We start from the raw sequence: 18687 nt of genomic DNA on the forward strand, positions 1-18687 counted from the left end.
GCTCAATGTCCGAGTGGAGAGCAGTGACACGTGTCGTTCCTCAGGGGTTGGTATTGGGACCGGTGCTGTTTAACATCTCTGTTGGAGACATGGACAGTGGGATTGAGTGCACCTGCAGCAAGTTCGCCAATGACACCAAGCTGTGTGGTGTGGTCGACAGGCTGGAGGGAAGGGATGTGCCATCCAGAGGGACCTGGGCATGCTGGAGAGGTGGGACTGTGCAAACCTCATGAAGTTCAGCAAGGCCAAGTGCAAGGTCCTGCACATGGGTCAGGGCAATCCCAAGCACAAATACAGGCTGGGCGATGAGTGGATTGAGAGCAGCCCTGCGGAGAAGGACTTGGGGGTATTAGTGGATGGAGAACTGGATATGAGCCAGCAATGTGCGCTCACAGCCCAGAAAGTCAGCCGTATCCTGGGCTGTATCAAGAGAAGTGTGGCCAGCAAGTTGAGGGAGATGATTCTCCCCCTCTACTCTGCTGTTGTGAGATCCCCCCTGCAGCGCTGTGTTCAGCTCTGGGGCCCCTAACATAAGAAGGACATGGACCTGTTGGAGCAGGTCCAGAGGAGGCCATGAAGATGATCAGAGGGCTGGAGCACCTCCCTTATGAGGACAGGCTGAGAGAGTTGGGGTTGTTCAGCTGGAGAAGAGAAGGCTCTGGGGAGACCTTATAGCAGCCTTCCAGTACCTAAAGGGGGCTACAGGAAAGATGGGGAGGGACTCTTTATCAGGGGGTGTAGTGATAGGACAAGAGGTAACAGTTTTAAACTGAAAGAGTGTGGATTTAGGTTAGATATAAAGGAAGAAATTCTTCACTGTGAGGGTGGTGAGACCCTGGAACAGGTTGCCCAGAGAGGTTGTGGCTGCCCCCTCCCTGGCAGTGCTCAAGGCCAGGTTGGATGGGGCTTTGAGCAACCTGGTCTAGTGGAAGGTGCCCCTGCCCATGGCAGGGGGGGTGGAACTAGATGATCATGAAGGTCCCTTCCAACCCACACCATTCTATGAATGGAAGGTCAGATGCTTCTACTGCTGTGTTTTACAGATCATCTGTGAGTTATTTTTCTGATATGCTTTTCAGTGTCAGTAAAATATGAGCATATGTTAGTACTTGTCTATTAAATATGTTTTAGTAGCTATTTAGTACGAGCCATACTAGAGCAACTGTAGTCTTCTCTTGTTCAACCTGAATGTTGTTAAAATGGTGCCAGAATTTAAGCTGCTGTATCTTTTCTTTTTAGTGTGATTAATGGGCTAAGATCCTTTTTTCCCAAAAAGTCCCAACCAGTTTAGCTGATAATTAGCATGCACACATACAGACAGAATTACTTGTGTAAACTGTGCTGTATCATCTTTTTTAATGAAAACATTGTGCCTTGTTTGAAAGGAGTTCATTATGTGTTCATGGTTCTTCTGGCTCTCTGACTTCACTGTAGCATCAGAAATCCAACAAGTAAACTGGTATTTTGAGTGCAACTAATTACTGCAGAATGCTAATTTTAACTCTTCTTCATTCCTTTCTGCAGAATGACAGGAAGGGAGTTTTTCTCTCGGTTTCCAAGTCTTTATCCTTTCCTTCTCAAGCAGTTGGAGGTTGTAACCAATACTTTGAACAGGTAAGATGGTGTCTGAGAAATCTCTGAAACATAAAGTGCAATGAAAAGGTTAATTGTAGTTGTGCAACATATACCCTAATGCTGTTCTTTTCATCAGTGCTCTTTGAAACGATACTAGCGTCTCTTGCTAAGGTTTTTTTTCTTGTAACTTCTGCACATTGCAGTAAGTCTCTGGAGTATGAACTACTGTTGAGTAATAAGTAGCTGCTGTGTTCCTAGGATCAGATGTTAAAGAACATCTATATTTCAGGGAAAGACAGAAACCGGGTGTTTGGCTGTCTCATGTTTAACGATGAGACTTCCTAACATGTTTAAGTGTCATAGGCCTCACGTAACCCTAAATGAACATTTTCCAGCCTGTGACATGCTGACTCTGGGGAAGGTCCTTGATCTCTTTTTAAGCCACAAATGGTGGCTGAGAGCTCCAGTTTGATCAATGCAAATGATACGGTTTGGGATGATGCTGATGCTCTTATCCCTAGGTTCATGAACTTTTAAAGTAAACCAGTGCTGGCTTTGTTTTTTCTTGAAATGCTATGGTATAAACTGTGAAAGTTTAGCAGCTAATTTACGGGTGAGGTTCAGCTGCCTGTTTAATGGGCCTGAGGTGGATACTTGAGAGCAGGAGTTTCACCAGTCATTGCATGTTTTGCAGTCTGTGCTGTAAGAAAAGAGAGTGTATATATTCCAGGCAGCAGGCTGCTTTACCTGACATTTCAAAAGGTGACAGTGTCATCACTGGAAAATTTGGGGTACTCTTTAAACTGAGAAAGATTGAAAGCTGCTGCTTGAAATGTTGGCCTTGGATGCTTTTTTCAATGCAGATGAAGGCTTGTATTTTGCTATTAATGTACTATTACATTAACTAAATCAGGAAGTGTTGATTTTGACTTGAATTTCTGATTGTTTTTAGAGTATGAATAGCAGCCACTTTGTGTCAATGACAAGAACTATTCTTTAATAAAGCCTGCTATTTACTAAATACACATTTCTTTCCAAACTGAAAAAAAGACTTTTTTTAAACCATCTTTTAATAACTCAGGTTTCTCAGTTTCTCAGTTCCTAGGGAAACATTGTCTGTGCTGGTTTTTAATATTATTTGAAAACAAAGGCAGCTCACTATTACTAGGAATAAAGGAGGCTTGGGATAATGTAGGAAAGTGAAGGCAGCACAGCTTGAAGTGCCTTCATACAGGGAAACCCAGTGGTGCCATAGGAGAACTGGATGCCATGTTTGATTCCAGCAGGGTTTGCACTTTCTTGCAATGATCAGCCTAGCATACCGCTTTGAACCAGAAATGCGGGAGGGTATTATTGTGTGTGGAAGAGTGTCAAGACTAGCATGAAGGAGGATGTTTTTTTCACCGAATGCTTCTTATCACTTTTTTATTTAGTGAAGCTGAAGAGTTGAAAATCCATCCAAGCCTGTTCCTTCTGCTTTTAATCCTCGGAAGGTTGTATCCATCTCCAATGGATGGCACTTACTCAGCACTCAGCATGGCACCGTTTATTCCATTTATTATAAGGTAAGGTGATGTTGTGGTGGTTTTTCATGTGATGGGAGTTCTTTCTTGAATCTTTGTATTTTTTTATAAAATGCCTTTTTAAGTTTCTCTTCAGCTGTAATTCTTAAAGGAAAAACTGATACTCATTAGGTGGGACTTCCCTATATTGTTAATGCTTGTTTTGAGCAATTAGAAAGAATTTCATCTCATGCAAGCCATCGTACAACTTGTCTGTAAGTCTTCATCTGCACATGCTGTACCGCATGATTGCTGCCACAGAGAGGGTAAATGAAAACTGATGACCTTGACTGACTTTAGCAAGGCAAGGTTTGCTGTACAAACTTCTGATGGGTTTTTCAGTCCTGCAGAATGAGTGTTTGTAACACATAAATGTAATGACTATATATACACATCTCCAAATCTATGTATCTCCATATGCATCCATATACATAAATATATGTATACATATATAACTAAAGATATGGATATATCTTACATCTAATATATTTCTAAGATGACTTTTCAAGTTTTTATACAGTGTTACTTCCATTTATATGATGGTTATATCAAGATATTCAGCAGATATTTTTGCTATTCTGTTTGCCACTGGTGTGGGATGGGGAGCCTGTTAAGGGAACAGGGCTGTGGTGGCTGAGGAGAAATATAGTATTTGAGAGGAAGTATTGCTATCTGTGTGAGACCTTCAGAGCAACAGGGTGAGAAAGTTCTGTACTTAATCTTGCTCTTTTAGTGGTGAAACAAGATAGAGTTGTTGCTATCCTAACATCTTCCAATTTTTATTTTAAGCTACTCTTCATGTTAGAAAATAGTAATAGCTTTTTCAGCTTATTCTTCACAGCAGATGTGATGTATTTCTTGCTTCTTATGATTTTTTTTGAATTTTCAAGAATAAATAATAACCTACCATTTTTTATTAAAGGAAAAAACCTGTAGTAAGAGTTTTTAAACTCTTTATCAATTAGAAATGTTTGGTTTTCTGCCATATTTGAATCCTAAATGCTTTTTGGGGAAATGTTTAACACTGTTGATTACATCATTGATCAGCTCTGGTTTTATGCCTTCATTAATGCAATGGAGAATGCTTATTTATTCTTTTTATTTTTTTAATATAATGTGTCAGCATAGTTTCTGATATTGGTAATAGATTAATTTTTTATAAGCTTTTAGTTACAGCTTTTGAGTTTTGTCTTTATATTATGACTGCTACTTTTGGCAAGGTACATACACCAACAAAATAACTCTTCACACTTAATTAGCTTATTCTCTTGAAGTTATTTAAATCCATTCGGAAGATGTGGGGAGAAAAACCCAATAAAATCTTTAAAAGAAGAACCTGAAACATTTAAGGGGACTGTATCATTGAACCTACCTTCCTTTAACTGTGCTCCTAAAGAGGAGTAGTGTGGCAGATGTTTTTTGCATTTCCTTTCTGTTGAATTTGGCAGTGGTGTGAATTTGGTGCTGTGGATACAGATATAAGACTAGAATAAAATTCTTATATATTTCAGACAGAAAATTGTATGTGGGTGTACAGACATGCATTTTCTGACGGGCTACTTAGCAAACATTGGCATTTTTTATGGTTGCCAGGGGACAATACCAAGAATTCTACAGAGGGAAATGTATGTTAATTTATGATATAGCTCAGTGTGCTGTTACTGGTTGTATTTCTGTATACAGGTCTTATGCCCTTATTCTTTGAATACCTTGATTGTTTTCAGTTTGTTCTGACTGCATTAGTTGGAATACATAAGGGTGATTTATCTGGGTAAGATAAATATGTTGCTATTTTCCTTTCTATTTCCCTTCTTGTTTTGCATTCTACAGGAACAGATGGACTAAAATAAAATTCTTTCCTGTTCATTTGGTTGTTCTTTAGAAGGTGGTAATGAAGACTGTTGTGAAGTAACCATTTAGAGAGGATCAGAGAGAAGGCCTGCTGCCAAAGGCTCTAGGCATCAAGACATTAAATTGTATATAACAACTGTATATAATAACTGCATACAATACAATACTACATTGAATTGCTCAATGTAATACTGTATTATATAACATCTACATGTATATATAATTACATGGTAGCCCAGTGTAATTATAACATTTAATTGCCATATTTTTACTGTGAGATTTTTACATTTCTATTGTTGTCAAGGAAAGATACTGCTTATGTGGTAGGGAGAGGGGAAGGGTGAATATAACACGTAACAACTGATCTTCAGACTCTTGCCAGGACTCAAGCCACAATGAAGTAGCATTCATTTGTTGTTCCGAGAGGATGAACAGAATACTTACTGTGTTTGCAAACGAATGAGGTTCTCTGAGCAAAACTGGGTTTAGCAGGAAGAATTCAAATTGAGTTTTTGAAGAGTTTCACTTAAGCCCGAGTGGAATTTTCCATCTAGTGGGAGTAGAGCTGTGGTTGCTCTGACTGTGCTGAGATGAATTGCACAATATTAGCAGGATTAAATGCTACAAGGGCAAATCTCAATCTCTGTGTGCATAGTTGTTACTCCCTGTTGAACTATGGCGTTTGATTAGCTATCTGCAGTTCTATTAAAAGTTACTTTCTTCCCTTTCCCCTTGCAGATGTTTTATTTGGAAGAGAACACTTCAATTCACAACTTATTACCTCACTTTTTTTTTTTTTTAAGAGCTAGATAGGTCTGCTTTAATGGTTACTTTCTAAGATGAAGGAATGTACAGAATGTTTTTGATTAACAAGGGAGGTAATCGGGAGGTAATGTTTTAAGTATGAAACAAAAACATAACCTCCCTTTCGCCTCCCCCTTCCCCTTTCAAAGACCTGTAATCTCTTCAGAATGATCTAAATTTGAGTTACCTTATGTCCTCCTGTACCATGGCATCGACAATGTGTTTGTTTAGTGTTAAATGTTCTGGGCTGAATGCTCTGAATGAGTAAAATGGGTATTGCTATATTGACTCAGATACTCTTCACTAATTGAAGTCTAGCCCTATTTAGGAGTGTGACTTTTTAATCTTTTAAGAAGTTTTTAAAAAATTAGTTTTAAAATGTCAAATAATATAAGGGTTTTTTAAAACTCTTTGGGTTGTATGTGCCTTGTCTTCCACTTCACAAAACTGCTTTTAATTCTCAGTGAAATTTCCCCTTTAAAACTTTGTCAAATAGATTTCAAAGCCATGTTGCTTCTAGGTATGTTATGCTGCAAGTCATTGAAGAAACTTACTGTCTGAGGACAATTTAAATAGAAATGTGAGCATCTTTCCATGAAATTAACACAGTTATGAAATAGAAACTATTTTCTTGTGCAGAATTTTGTAACCTGCATGTTTGTGTAAAATGGAGGAGCTAAATTCCAAAATCCCCTGATGCTGTTTTTAGTTGAGGACCAGGGTAGGTGGCAGTAGGAAGCACTAGTCCTTTACAGCTGTTCTCTTCCCCTTCCTGCCCCTTTTCCATCCACCACCCCAAACTGATACGGTGCTATTTTGGTTTTGCACTTGAGTGAGCTTGTCATTAATATAGAAGGATAATTACTATGACAGACACGAAGTTAGTGACAGACATGAAGATGCAAGGAAAACAAAATTGTGTGTGGCAAGGAAAAATTTTCTGTAGGATGGAGCGTTGTCAGCTGCCCTATTACCGTAAGTCATTCCTAAAAGAGAGCTTAAAGGAGAGGGGAAGATCCCCATCAGCTGTGAGCAAACTGGCAGCTCAAATGCGATTGTAGTATCTGTGGTAGGAAAGCTCAAATAAATCTGTTATTTAAATGGACTGGATGCACCTGCTAGAGGGTATGTGGATCGACATTGATGTAGTTATCCCCTGTCTTGGAAAGGCAGAGGAAACAACTGAAGATGGTATGACTTTTTTTTACTGGTACACTTTTTCTTGGAAGTTACTACTCTCGCAGCTTGCTTGTCAGAACGGGCTCTTTGAAACCTCATAACAGTCTGCTGGCAAAGTCAGCGTGGTGAGTTTCTTAAAAATCACTCAGCTGAAGTGGTGCAAGATGTCAGGAGTGCCCCCGGTCATCCCCTTCCCACAGCAGTGCTGCAGCACTGGTGATGCCCGCCTGCTGTGCAGGAGTCCTCCGCCAGCACCAGGTTCCTGGGACTCGTGTCCTTGGCAGCTGTGGCGCCTGCCGGCCGTCCTGCCATGCTGGTTGTCTCTGGGGCCAGGATGACGTTCCTTTGCTCAACTTCATTTCCTTGGGCTTTTTGAAGGGATTAGACCAGACTCTTCAACTCTAGAGACCTGTTACCCTAGGGATTTGGTGGACTCGTTTCAGATGCATGACGTGACTCTCACCTTCTTAAGTTTCTAAGCAGAGAATTACATTTGTGAGTCTGTCCCTCTTCAAGAAGTGATGCAGACCGTTGGCCTCAATTTCTTTAAGAACTGGGGGGAAAATGCAAAAACAATCCTAGAGGCCATGATTCCACATGAGTCTTTAGTTAGTCCGCACATGTAATGTGGTACTCCTGCTTTTATTCAGTGGGTAAATACACTAAGTTTTGTTGACTTAGAGTTAAATCTTTTTTAAATCTTAACAGATACCAATCCAGATTAATATGCAGGTTACAGAAGACTTTTCTTAAAATTTAAAAGCAAAATATGCATTTCTATTATAAAAGGTCACGCTCCTTCAGTGAAGCCTGAGAGGTTCAGTGTATAATGTATAGATTCCATAAGTTGTTCTGTACAAAATGCTGTTCAGAGATTAAGTGTTGTCAGATACTAAAATGCTTAGAAAGCTCTTTTAAAAATGATGTTACTCAAAATACTAATTTCTAATAAAAATACAAACTTGAATTTTAATCTCTTTATAATTAATTTTGTTTTGCAGTTTTTATTGGCCAAAGTGAATCACAGTCTGTCTTTAAAATTATTTGCTGGAATTTTAAAAATAGACTTTCAGTTGCACTCTGCTTGAACCTAGTACAAAGGATTAACTGTTTTCAGTAGTTTTCTGATTAGTGAAATGTTTAAGATCCTTCCCATGTAATGAAGCAGCCTCATGATGTTGCACAATACTGTATCCCCCAAATATGGTTTTCAATTTCCAGATATACCTAATATATTTATGTTATTGTGCTGTCTTTTTCCATTGACTGATTTATCTTTGATTCTTTGATGCTTTCCTACAAAGATGTGAAATGCCATTCTAATGCAGTCTTGCCTGTGTTTTTCTCTCCCCATTCTTTTTCCACTTATGTTCACAAATTCTTTGCATATTCCTTTCAGTCTTCATTGCTCAGTTTACTTCATTACAGAGAAGGGGGAAATATTATTGGCATAGTTCACATGTTTTGCTTTTGAACATCAAATCCAATTATGGAAAGGTGCACACATAAAATTATGATCTTACTGTTGTAATCTGTGTGTACTAATGTTGCAAATCATTGAGTTCTATGTTTTAGGCAGTTTGAAAAATGTGTATTAAATAAGTGAGATTGATCCAGGTTTATTTTAGCTTTAGGGAAACGGAGCACCTGACCATGAATTCTGGGGCTCTCTAGGAGTCACAGTTGTGTCTTACTATTTATAAATCTGTGAGAGCTAACTTCTTAAGGAAACATTTTAAGGAAAAGGACTCAAGTATAGTAGTATTAATATTCTAGAAGGTGGTGTGAATTTAAATATTCACTGATGGATAATGTTACTTGCATGTGGGTTGCTCATTTGAAAAAGTTAATCTTTGTTGACCTATGCCTATTATTTTTATTGCTCTGTTTGCATTTAATTACATTAAATTATATCCAGTCCATCAGGTGCGGGTCCTGTTGCATTGTAGCCCTGGGACAAAGCTTGTATAGGCTTCATGGGAATTGGATCTGGGGTAGGATGGAGTAATAAGGAAACAAAATTTCAGATGTAAAATCAAAAGTGTCTGTGAGAGTTTGAAATAAGCTTAAAACCTTACACTGAATAAAGAGCACAGGAGATGGGGGAGTTGAGGGAGTTCTGATAACAAGATATGTTTGGGAAGAGCTTGATTGAAATCATTCATACATACTTTGATCAGATTGCTGTTTATATAAGTTGTTCAAATGCAGTTTCCCCGATTTTTGTTTTGTTTCACACATGTACAGTTGCATATGTGGGTTTAGTATATCATCCTGTATCTGACTTGAAAGCAGCCATCTGACTTTGTAGGCTGAACACTGGTATCCCTTGGTAAGTGGCCAAATGAGATAGCTGAATGATTGTGCTAAGTGTGCTTCCTCTGCCTTTCTCCTCTTTTTCCTTTATTTTAGTGTGGCATGGCACCAGTAGGAGAATTAATGTTAAAACTTGCCTGTTTTCAGCTGTCATTTCTGTAAGACTGGGAGTCTTATCAGGGGTCTGATAAGCAAAGAGGTTTTGTGGGAATGCCTTTTCATATTAGATGAAAAGAACCACATGTGTGTGTTGCTGCATTGTTGTATTAAAATAGCTGCTCTTGATTACAGTTGTTCATAAAAGCGTCTCCCTGCACATCTTCTCAGTTTTTGGTCTCTGTTTTTTTCCTTTGTTTTGTCTTTTTTTTTTTTTCCTCTTCTTAATCTAATGTCTGATCAGTATAACTGCTTAATATTATAACTGCCTGCAATCATTTATTATTTGGAATTCCTGTGGTACTAAGAGCAGGCCATGACCCATTGGAATGCCTTGTCCTTGCTGGGGAAGCTTATGGGGCTGACCTGTCATTGCAATACAAAGACAGATACCCTTTTGATTATAGGCAAGGTTCCCAAGATAATGATCTGGCATAGGCATTTGGACAAGGGAGCAACATATACCCCTAAAATATACATTGTTTTTTAGATTCTTATTGTATTTTGTAGTGTTAAATCGCTTGCTTGACATCTAAGATGGAAGTTTTGCATGGCTGGGGAGGAGGAGGGAGGGAGAGGCATGCATTTCCCCTCTGATCATAACTCCTCTCTTGTTAGTTGTCTGGCTTGGAATTCTTCCATTTCTACTTACAGTCTATCCTCTGTGCAATCCTGATTGCATAGTGATTGGTACTGATCAGTAAAAATACTTATAGTTCACCATAAGTATTTGTTAATAATAAGGTTTTCAGACTTTTTTAAAAGCATTTTTAAATAAGAAATGATAAACAGTTTGTCATTTTTTCCATTTTGATTAAGTTCAAATTGTAGTGCTAGAGAAGACTGCAAAGTGCTTGATTGGCAGTAGGCTCTTCAAGACCTTCTGATCAACTAAAAATCATTGTACGTCTTGTACGTTCTTTGATCTATTCCTCAACCTTTTCTTTTAAACTGTGGGCAAATGTTCTTTCGTGTTCATGTGCTGATGGGAAATATTACAACCCCTACGTATTCATTATTGATTCCTTATTCCAGTTTTTACTGTGTTCCTCAATCTGTTTGCTTCTCATTGGCAGATTATCACCTGAAGCAATTTAGGAAGTGTTCACAAACTGTAGGGAGCTGTCAGATTCACAGGAAATAAAAGGCAATGTCTAGCAGAGATGTGTTCATGGGCACTGGGAGTAACTATCTTTCTCCAGTATTGCAGACTTCCGAAAAGGGCCGGTGTCTGTTAAAATTTGATGTATACTACCTATTTGAAACATGATCCAGTAAAAAATATGCCAATACATGCAACTGCCAATCAACTGCCAATACATGATTGGTGAAGTAATTGTATTATTCATTTACATGCTTAAAATTAGCCAGTCAGTAAGTACTTTGCTGGTCAAGATAAGTAGCCAAATAGTAACATTTAGCTTGTTCTGCAAAAGTATTTGCAGTAAGGAACATGAAAATGCAGATAAATAATGCATTAACTATGCAGAGGATGGTAGGTATGTTAAGGAAAACCAAGTATAATGGTATTTTTAAAAGCCAATATTATTTAAAAAGAACAGTCTGAGTTTGAGAAGAGTCAACGTTGGGAAGGCTTTTTGGCAATGGGCTAGCTACTTTTGGTGGTATGACTGAAAGTGTCTTTGAGAACCCAGATCCTTTGGTTGTTTTCATGGGTCTAATAATAAATTTTGAAAATTGCTCTTACTGCATTATGAGCTGAGGCTTTCAGAATCATCATAAAGTGCTGAGACTTGATTTATGCATTCAACTTCCCTTTCACAGAGTTCAAACTAATGATACAGTTGTTAAGACAGAAGGTAGTTTGTATACATTCTTCGTTGTGTTTTTCTTAACTATTTTGGTAATGTGGTGTGTGTTTCCATTATTCTGCAGTTGTGAAACATCATAGTAACTTTTCACAATTTAACAGAGTTGAAATATGGTTGTGAATGAAAATTTTTCTTTTACGTGACCTTGGGTTAAGAGTGGTTGTTTTTTCTCTAGAATACCATGAACCAAAAACTGAAGAAAGGAAGCTCTAACCTCATATGACTTCAGCAAATAGTTAAATAAACCTAGAGGTTAGCTACCTGGAGATATTGAGATTTCTTGAAAGGAATGCAAGAAAAGAGATGCCATTTAAATTGTGTCAATATGTTCTGCAGCAGATCTCCATTTGAAGAGAACATATTTCTGTTGATCTAAAGTTTACACACAGTATTAGTAACAGTTTTCATAGGCTTACATGTTAGAGATTTTAGTTTGTTGGCTGGCTGAACCACAATTCAAGTTTCTGTTGTTGATTCAGCTTGGTATCAGCTGGCCACTTTTTACAGTAACCTAGGTCTTAGTGACAAGAAGAGAGAAATGTCTATAATTTCTTCCTAGAAAGCCCTTGGAAACATATGGAGAAACAACTCCTGGCATAGCTTGTGGACAGCTTTCACAAATAAAAGTCTGTGTACTTCGCCTACATAGTTTCTGCAGTATTTACAGCTGGATTCATTAAGTTCTTGTGTGGGAAACACTGCCCTTAAAAAAACATAAGGTTTTATCTTAATTGCCCAGGTTGGAAGAATAAAATACTTAACAATGTATAAAGAGACTAGAAGTTTGGACAACCATTAACTTCACTTTAAAGGAAATAGATAAGAATTTAGAGGTTTAGTACTGTATAAATAACCTGAAATTAAACTTGATCTGTTTCTGTCCATGGTTGTGTTCAAACATTTTCTGGCCTACATTCATGTGTTGATTGTAGATCTAAAACCTCTGGCAAACTCTTGATACTTTTGTAATGTTTTTCTGCTTGTCAGGTAAATATTGAGATGCTGTATCAAAACTCAGATTATTCTGGGGGTTTTTTTGATTCTTAATTTCAGATTAAAGAACAAAAAAATTGCAGGCCAATTACAGTACAGGTTTTCACAGTGAAATAAGTTTTTAAAATTAAATGCTTTGGATACTTCAATTGGTAAGGAACACAGAAATCTAACAAAATGGAAGATAGTTGTGTTTCCTTAAAACCACAAAACAAGCAAATCAATAAATGAACAAAAGAAACTTTAGGCACGTGTATAGCGAATTATTGTTCATATTCCAGGAAACCTTACTCTCACATTATTGAGTAGGTACTGTCCTGCTGATTTCTCCTCAGTATAGAAGTCCAAGTTATATTAATTGTGTGGAATCATGAGTGTATTTTTTTAAATGCTATTTTTGGACCTGTCTTTGCTTAGAAACCTGTAATACTTCATTTGTAAGCTGCTAAATTTAATCTTTCAGGAGAGAACTTAAAGGGAAAAAAATGAACTAGTATGAAATCATGATGAATTTTTTTCTAAAAAGGTATTTTTTCTTTTTTCTGGAGGTATTTCACTTAGTACACTGCTCTTGAATCTTAATAACAAACTGTTTCTAATAGGAACTGAATCTGTTGCTAAATACTTTTCTCTGCAATCCCCATCCATGTTTTCCCCTAATGTAATTTCATGTTTTTAGTTCTTGCTTTAGAACTGATAACATGACTTGAACTATATAGCTGCATGTTGGAGGAAAGAAAAAACCTCCTTCTCATACAACTTACCATACCTGTATAGAATCAGACAGGAGTTTTTATTACAATTTTTTCTTTCCAGTGTGTTTGTTAGGATCTTGTGGCATAACTAGCTCCAGGGTTTAAAGAATACTATCTATTTGATTTTTTTTATTAATTTTTTTTAATCAGTTTTATCTTTTAAAAACCCTCGAGGCTGTTAAAATGCTTTAACTAGCAGGCAGAGTTGGTTTGTTTGAATTGCAAGTGTGCCTTTCCTGCCTCATGCTGCCCTCTTCTCCCAAACTCCTTTGGTGATGGTGGTAGGATACTTGGTTTGACTCAGAAGATCAGAGGCCCCTTCTGCAGAACGTCCTCTTCCTCATCGTTTGTCCTGTTCTCCCATTGTTTCAGTTCTGTTTTCATGGCTGCTGTTCCCAGTTCCGTCTTCCAACATTTTGTGAAGGCAATGGATGTGAATGTATTTTGGCTGAAAACAAAATTGTGATGGTGAGATACTGTCTATAGGACTGCAGGAACTGTATCATTAATAAGCAGTGATATAATTAGTAATGCACAGATTAACAATAACCAGTAAACCTGGAAATAGATATTTTTTCTTTGTTAATCCTTCTTCTAACAACTGTAGGTGTTACTTAATAAAATTGACATATTTTCAGCTACAGGTGTGATTTTTCAGATTAATTCTACACATTTGTTTCTTATATAAAAAGTAATCCTTATTTCATTTGTTAATTTGGGTAATACAAGATCCATTGAGGGGGAGTAATAAGGGAAGAAAAATAAGTACATAGGAAACACCTGCAGTTCTTTTTGTCTTTTTAATTTTTTTAAAAAAAGTTCAAGATATTTTTATTTACAGCTAGTATTCTGTTGTTTGTAGCCAGAGTAATAAAGTAGATACTTTGATGTGTGCAGAGGAGTATGGAATCTTTGTGCCTTATGAGAGTTGGTCATAAATTATGTCAGTTAGGAGGGTTGTTCAGGATCTAAGTGTTAAAGCTGGAATGAAGCAGTGGAAATGGAGTGAATCTACAGTTACACAAAGTGAAACCTTCTCAGATTTATTGACTTTTTGTTCTTGATCATGGACTGTTTGAAGTAAACATGTTTACATCCAGTGCCTTGTGCACCTAGATAAACAGTACTGAGTTCAACATGAAATACTACTTCAACAGTTGTTAATAGCCCTCAGGATTTAATAGAAGTGTATCACATGAGGATTTTGTGAGTTTCATTGCTTGTTGTTACCTTGAGATATAATAAAATCAGGTTGGTATAGTGTATGTTTTTACATATGACAACATTTTAGATACTTCTTAGATTTAAAAGTCTATTTATACATGATCTGCTTGCAAAGAAAGTGTTGCATGCTGAGAACACTCCCCCCCTCAAGTATTTTTCAAATCAAAGAAAATGAAACAGTTTTAACTACAGGTTTGTACCCACATACATGCTGCCCTAATGGATGCAAGATCCATTGCTCGTGCTTGCCTGCAGAGAAGGTGAGAAGAGGCAGCCTGCGACAGATTTTAGTCATGTTGTTGGCAGGTGAAGCTCAGAGTCTGATGGCAAAGTGGCGAGGTTGGAGGTCGTTTTCCTTTCTACCAGTGTCCTGGCAAGGCAACTGCCACCACATAAATGATTCTATTCTCAGGGATGGCAGTGTGTTAAATGGCTGCAGGAGGAGTAACCAGAAGAGTTTAATAGCCTTAAAATACTTACTTCCTTAACCTGCTAGGTTTTGCTGCAGGTACAAACTGAGTTACAGTGATTGCCATAATTGTGTAATGACTTTTTCTTGATACAGCTTGAACTTGCTTCCCATGGTAGTTGCTAAATCCTACATGAAATTTAAGAATACAGGTGGAGGACTCCATGTTAAAGTGTATAGTTGATCTTGGAGGCTGGTATAACAATAAACAAAGAATTGCTACATTGGGTTAGATTGTTGTTTTGTGTTACTCAGTTTTATTTACATTCACTCTTTCACTTTTTGAGAATTGATCCTGTTTAGTTTATTTTCAGGTAAGAAATTATCTCTAAGTGAGATCCTGTAAAAATCAAAACTGCCTGTTCTTAATCTAGGGTGCTGTTACAAGTTATGGAAAAAGTGGTGTATATTTTGACATTCTTCTGACAAACTTCTTGCATGATTCAGGAATGAAGCCAAGTGCCTTCAAAACATGAGAGATGTACACATAAGTGCCTTCAGGGTATGCAGAAGTTCAGGGATAGGTCACTAGCGGTGACTTGGCATGATTTCTTGCATGTGTATGTGAAAGGAGGAGTGTTTTTGAAATGTTATCAGTACTGTTTCTTGTGGGGGCAGCAGGGACGGACACCAATTTGTGTATTAGAAGATTTAAAAAAAAAAAAAAAAAGAAAAGAAAAAAAAAAGAAGAAACAGTACAAATGTTAACCCTTACCAGATTTGTGAAGCTATTTGCCAGTGTGAAATACCTTCCTTGTGTTCCCGTATGTGTTCCTATAAAGCAGATACTTGATTGTTCTTAAACTTTGTGATGCTTTTGTTCCTTAGTAATGACTTTATAGAAGTGATCTTATGAGGGTTTCCACTAAGATGTCAGTTCCTGTGACTACACTGCACACTGTTGCAATCTGTAGGGTAAGAGGTTTGCATTAATGTGCAGCAGCAGGTTGGTGGCTGCGTTGCCCTTTGGGCAAGTAGTAGCTGTGGGTTTGCATTCCCTCAGGCACAGAAAGTTGCAGAACTGGGTTCCCTGTGTCCTGGGCAAATTCTTCACTGCTGGGCACCTGTGTGTTTGCACAGGGGAAGAAGGAGGAGGTTATTGCCTCCGATTTAGCATCCTCAAAATGCAAAACAGAACCAAATTTGAGGGTCCCAGTTAGGCTTCTGTGTGGGGTAGCACTCAGTTGCTGAGGTTCTTATAGAGAACAACAATTTGGGGCATGAGGAGAGGTGGAGATTAGACTTGTTTTGAGAATTGTATTTTTGCCTTACATACATTCAGTATACATGCTGAGGTGGCAGTCTCTGTTGTGGACTCAGACTTTAGGCAGCTGAGACAATTTTGCCTGTAATATGAAATTATTTTCTTCTTTATAAATACAGCGAAGTCACTTCTCTTTCCATACTAAATTTGATAAAATAACAGCATGGAATAAAATTTGATATGTAAAATACTGTATTATCCCCATATATGTATGTTCATGTGTTATAAGTCTTTAATGTCAGTTTTTACAACACAACAAAGTTAGGTTTTCTAAAAATTGCTCTCAACTCCATTTTTTTTTATTACTAGGAAAAACCCCACAGAATTCCATTCTAATCCATTGCATCATGTTTGAGGAGAAAACCTTCTCTGAAGCATGTAGTGTTGGAAAGTACCCTTTCACAAGTTAGAGGAAAACCTGGCATTTTACCCATTTTCCACTCTTTCTTCTCAAGACATGTCAGATTCCTTGGGATTTGTAAAAGATCGTGAACAAAATAAAGAACATTCTTGAATATACAGTTAGAGCTAATTAAAAATTAGACATTTATTACAATATCAGTGTTGCTTGTGTTTGGAAAGAACATCTCCATATGATAATCTCTTCATTAAGAAAAGATGGTTTAGCAGAAATGAAGGAATGGCTGCAGACAAATCACTTCTCAGGTTTAAGTTTACCGTACAGTAGAATTAAAAAGTTTTTGTTTAAAAAATGGAAATTTTTTGTTAAGAGCTAAGCTGACTTTCTTCTTGCACCTTGTCAATACAGAATTAAGGCTTTTCCTCCAGTTGTGACTGCTCTGCTTTTGCATCCTGTTGTGAAGGATAGCCAGTCTTTGAAAAGGAAATGCAAAGATGATCGTTCTAAAAATCATTCCCTATGGGGGATGACATGGGGAGGTGGAGGATAGAACATGCTGCCATACTGTGAGGATGAAAATTACCACAAAAGCATGTCATTCAGGAGTAGCGTAGCTCTCTACTTCCTCTAAACGAGGTCTGTGTTTTTCAGGCATACCATGGCCTAACATGACTAAAATGTCAGAACTGTTATGCTATTTCAATTAAGTCTATTTGCTGTCTTATGTTCAAAACCCTATTAATTCTGTTGCTGGTTCAAGGTGGAAACTGTTTTCTGTATTTCTTTGATGTGAACTAAAGTAAACAACTACTTTGAGGATTGATTTAAATTTGCTAGAGATACTTGAAACCTTAGAATATCTTTTAATTTCATTTTTTTAAATTTGTAGGCATGACCCTGCAGAGCTTGTTTTGAAGAGCTCAAAAGGGGTTTGACCATTTTGGCAGGGGATAATCTCAACTACATGTGATTTTGTAAACTGAAAATATGTAAGAAGCAATTCAGAAAAAGATGAGAGGGTAGGATGAGGGAAGGCCATCGTCTCTGGGTCATCACGATCAGCTGGAAGGTATCAGAGCATAACTTCTGCCATACTGCATTTTACATCACCTAAGTCATTTGGCCATTCTTTTCTAAACCCTGTAGTAACTCTTAGTTGTCTGAAACTGCAGGTGGCTGAATTGTACCTGTCTTACAAAAATTGACACATGCAAGAACTACTGGCTTTGAAAGACTTAGCCTAACCTATTTTTAGTTGGTAAAAGATTTTTATTCACTTCAACTCAGTATACATGCTGCTGAAGAAGTATACAGCTGGTTAATGTGTTAACATAGCTGAATAGTTAATTCTATGTATATTCATAAATCTACAGCTAGTTAAAGCCTTAATAACATTAAAAGATAAAAGGTTATTTTTGGCCTGTGTTTTATATGCAGTCTTGAATCATATCAGTTAATTTTTAATAAATAAAATATTTATTTTTGAGATACTAATTATAAATAATAGAAAATTGTTTTCTAATGTGTCTTTTACTTCCTGCCTTTAAGTATGTTCTAAAAACCAGTGGGAGATATGTCCTAAAATTCCAGTAGACACCATGTTGTGTTCTTATGGAAACATCTGATTAAGAACATGGAGTTTAATAGTTTTAAGTCAAACTCATAATACATTTTAATACGATTGCTTTATAGTAAGTAACATAAACATAAGGAAGATGGAACAGGACCATATACTTACCTGCTTCATGGCATAATTGCATAATTGCATCTTTTCTTTTTTCTTTTTCTTTTTTTTTTTTTTTTAAACTTTGTGTAAAGAGAAGAACTACTGAAGGAAAAAAAAGGCCTCCAGCGTGGCTCTAGTATGTCTTGTGTTTCTGGACAAATACTCTTTCACTACTGAGAAGAAAGAGTGTACATTTGATTTGTGAGAAACGTGTTTTAGTTTTCATTGCATTATCCTTTGTTTTGTTTTAGCCACAGCAATAGATTGCAACTGGATGACAAAAAACCCCAGGTATTTCTCCTTTTTCTAGGTGTGGGCACTCTCCTGTGTACCGTTCTCGTGAGATGTCAGGTCGGGCCCTCGTCCCATTTGTTACGGTAAATGAAGTACCACATACAGTGGTGTCCTTGCTGGAGGGGCTTCCAGACTCTACCAGTCCTTGCATACGACAGAATAATGTTCATGGAACGCTTCTGCAAGTAAGTTTTGCGGGGTTGTTTGTGGGTTTTTTGTTTTGTTTTTTTTATTGTGGGGTTTTTGTTGGATTTTTTTGGTCATGCTTCACAGCCAGATAATGTGCTGAATGTTCACACATTGTCAAAACACGTATGAAGACTCCT

General features: G+C 37.3%; 1 protein-coding gene across 5 annotated transcripts in view; it reads left to right on the plus strand.

Annotated features, from left to right (window-relative positions):
* Positions 1-18687, plus strand: part of THADA (THADA armadillo repeat containing) — a 167905-nt gene that overhangs the window by 57015 nt on the left and 92203 nt on the right. For all 5 annotated transcript variants that reach the window (XR_012628254.1, XM_074863584.1, XM_074863586.1 and 2 more), the window contains exons 27-29: positions 1525-1614; positions 3009-3140; positions 18378-18546. Coding sequence is in view for 4 of the 5 variants with exons in the window: in XM_074863584.1 (XP_074719685.1) it covers positions 1525-1614; positions 3009-3140; positions 18378-18546 (391 nt within the window). In the remaining variant the exon portion in view is untranslated. The remainder of the gene's footprint in view (positions 1-1524; positions 1615-3008; positions 3141-18377; positions 18547-18687) is intronic.

This window comes from Strix uralensis, chromosome 3, assembly GCF_047716275.1.
Source record: "Strix uralensis isolate ZFMK-TIS-50842 chromosome 3, bStrUra1, whole genome shotgun sequence".
Taxonomy (NCBI): domain Eukaryota; kingdom Metazoa; phylum Chordata; class Aves; order Strigiformes; family Strigidae; genus Strix; species Strix uralensis.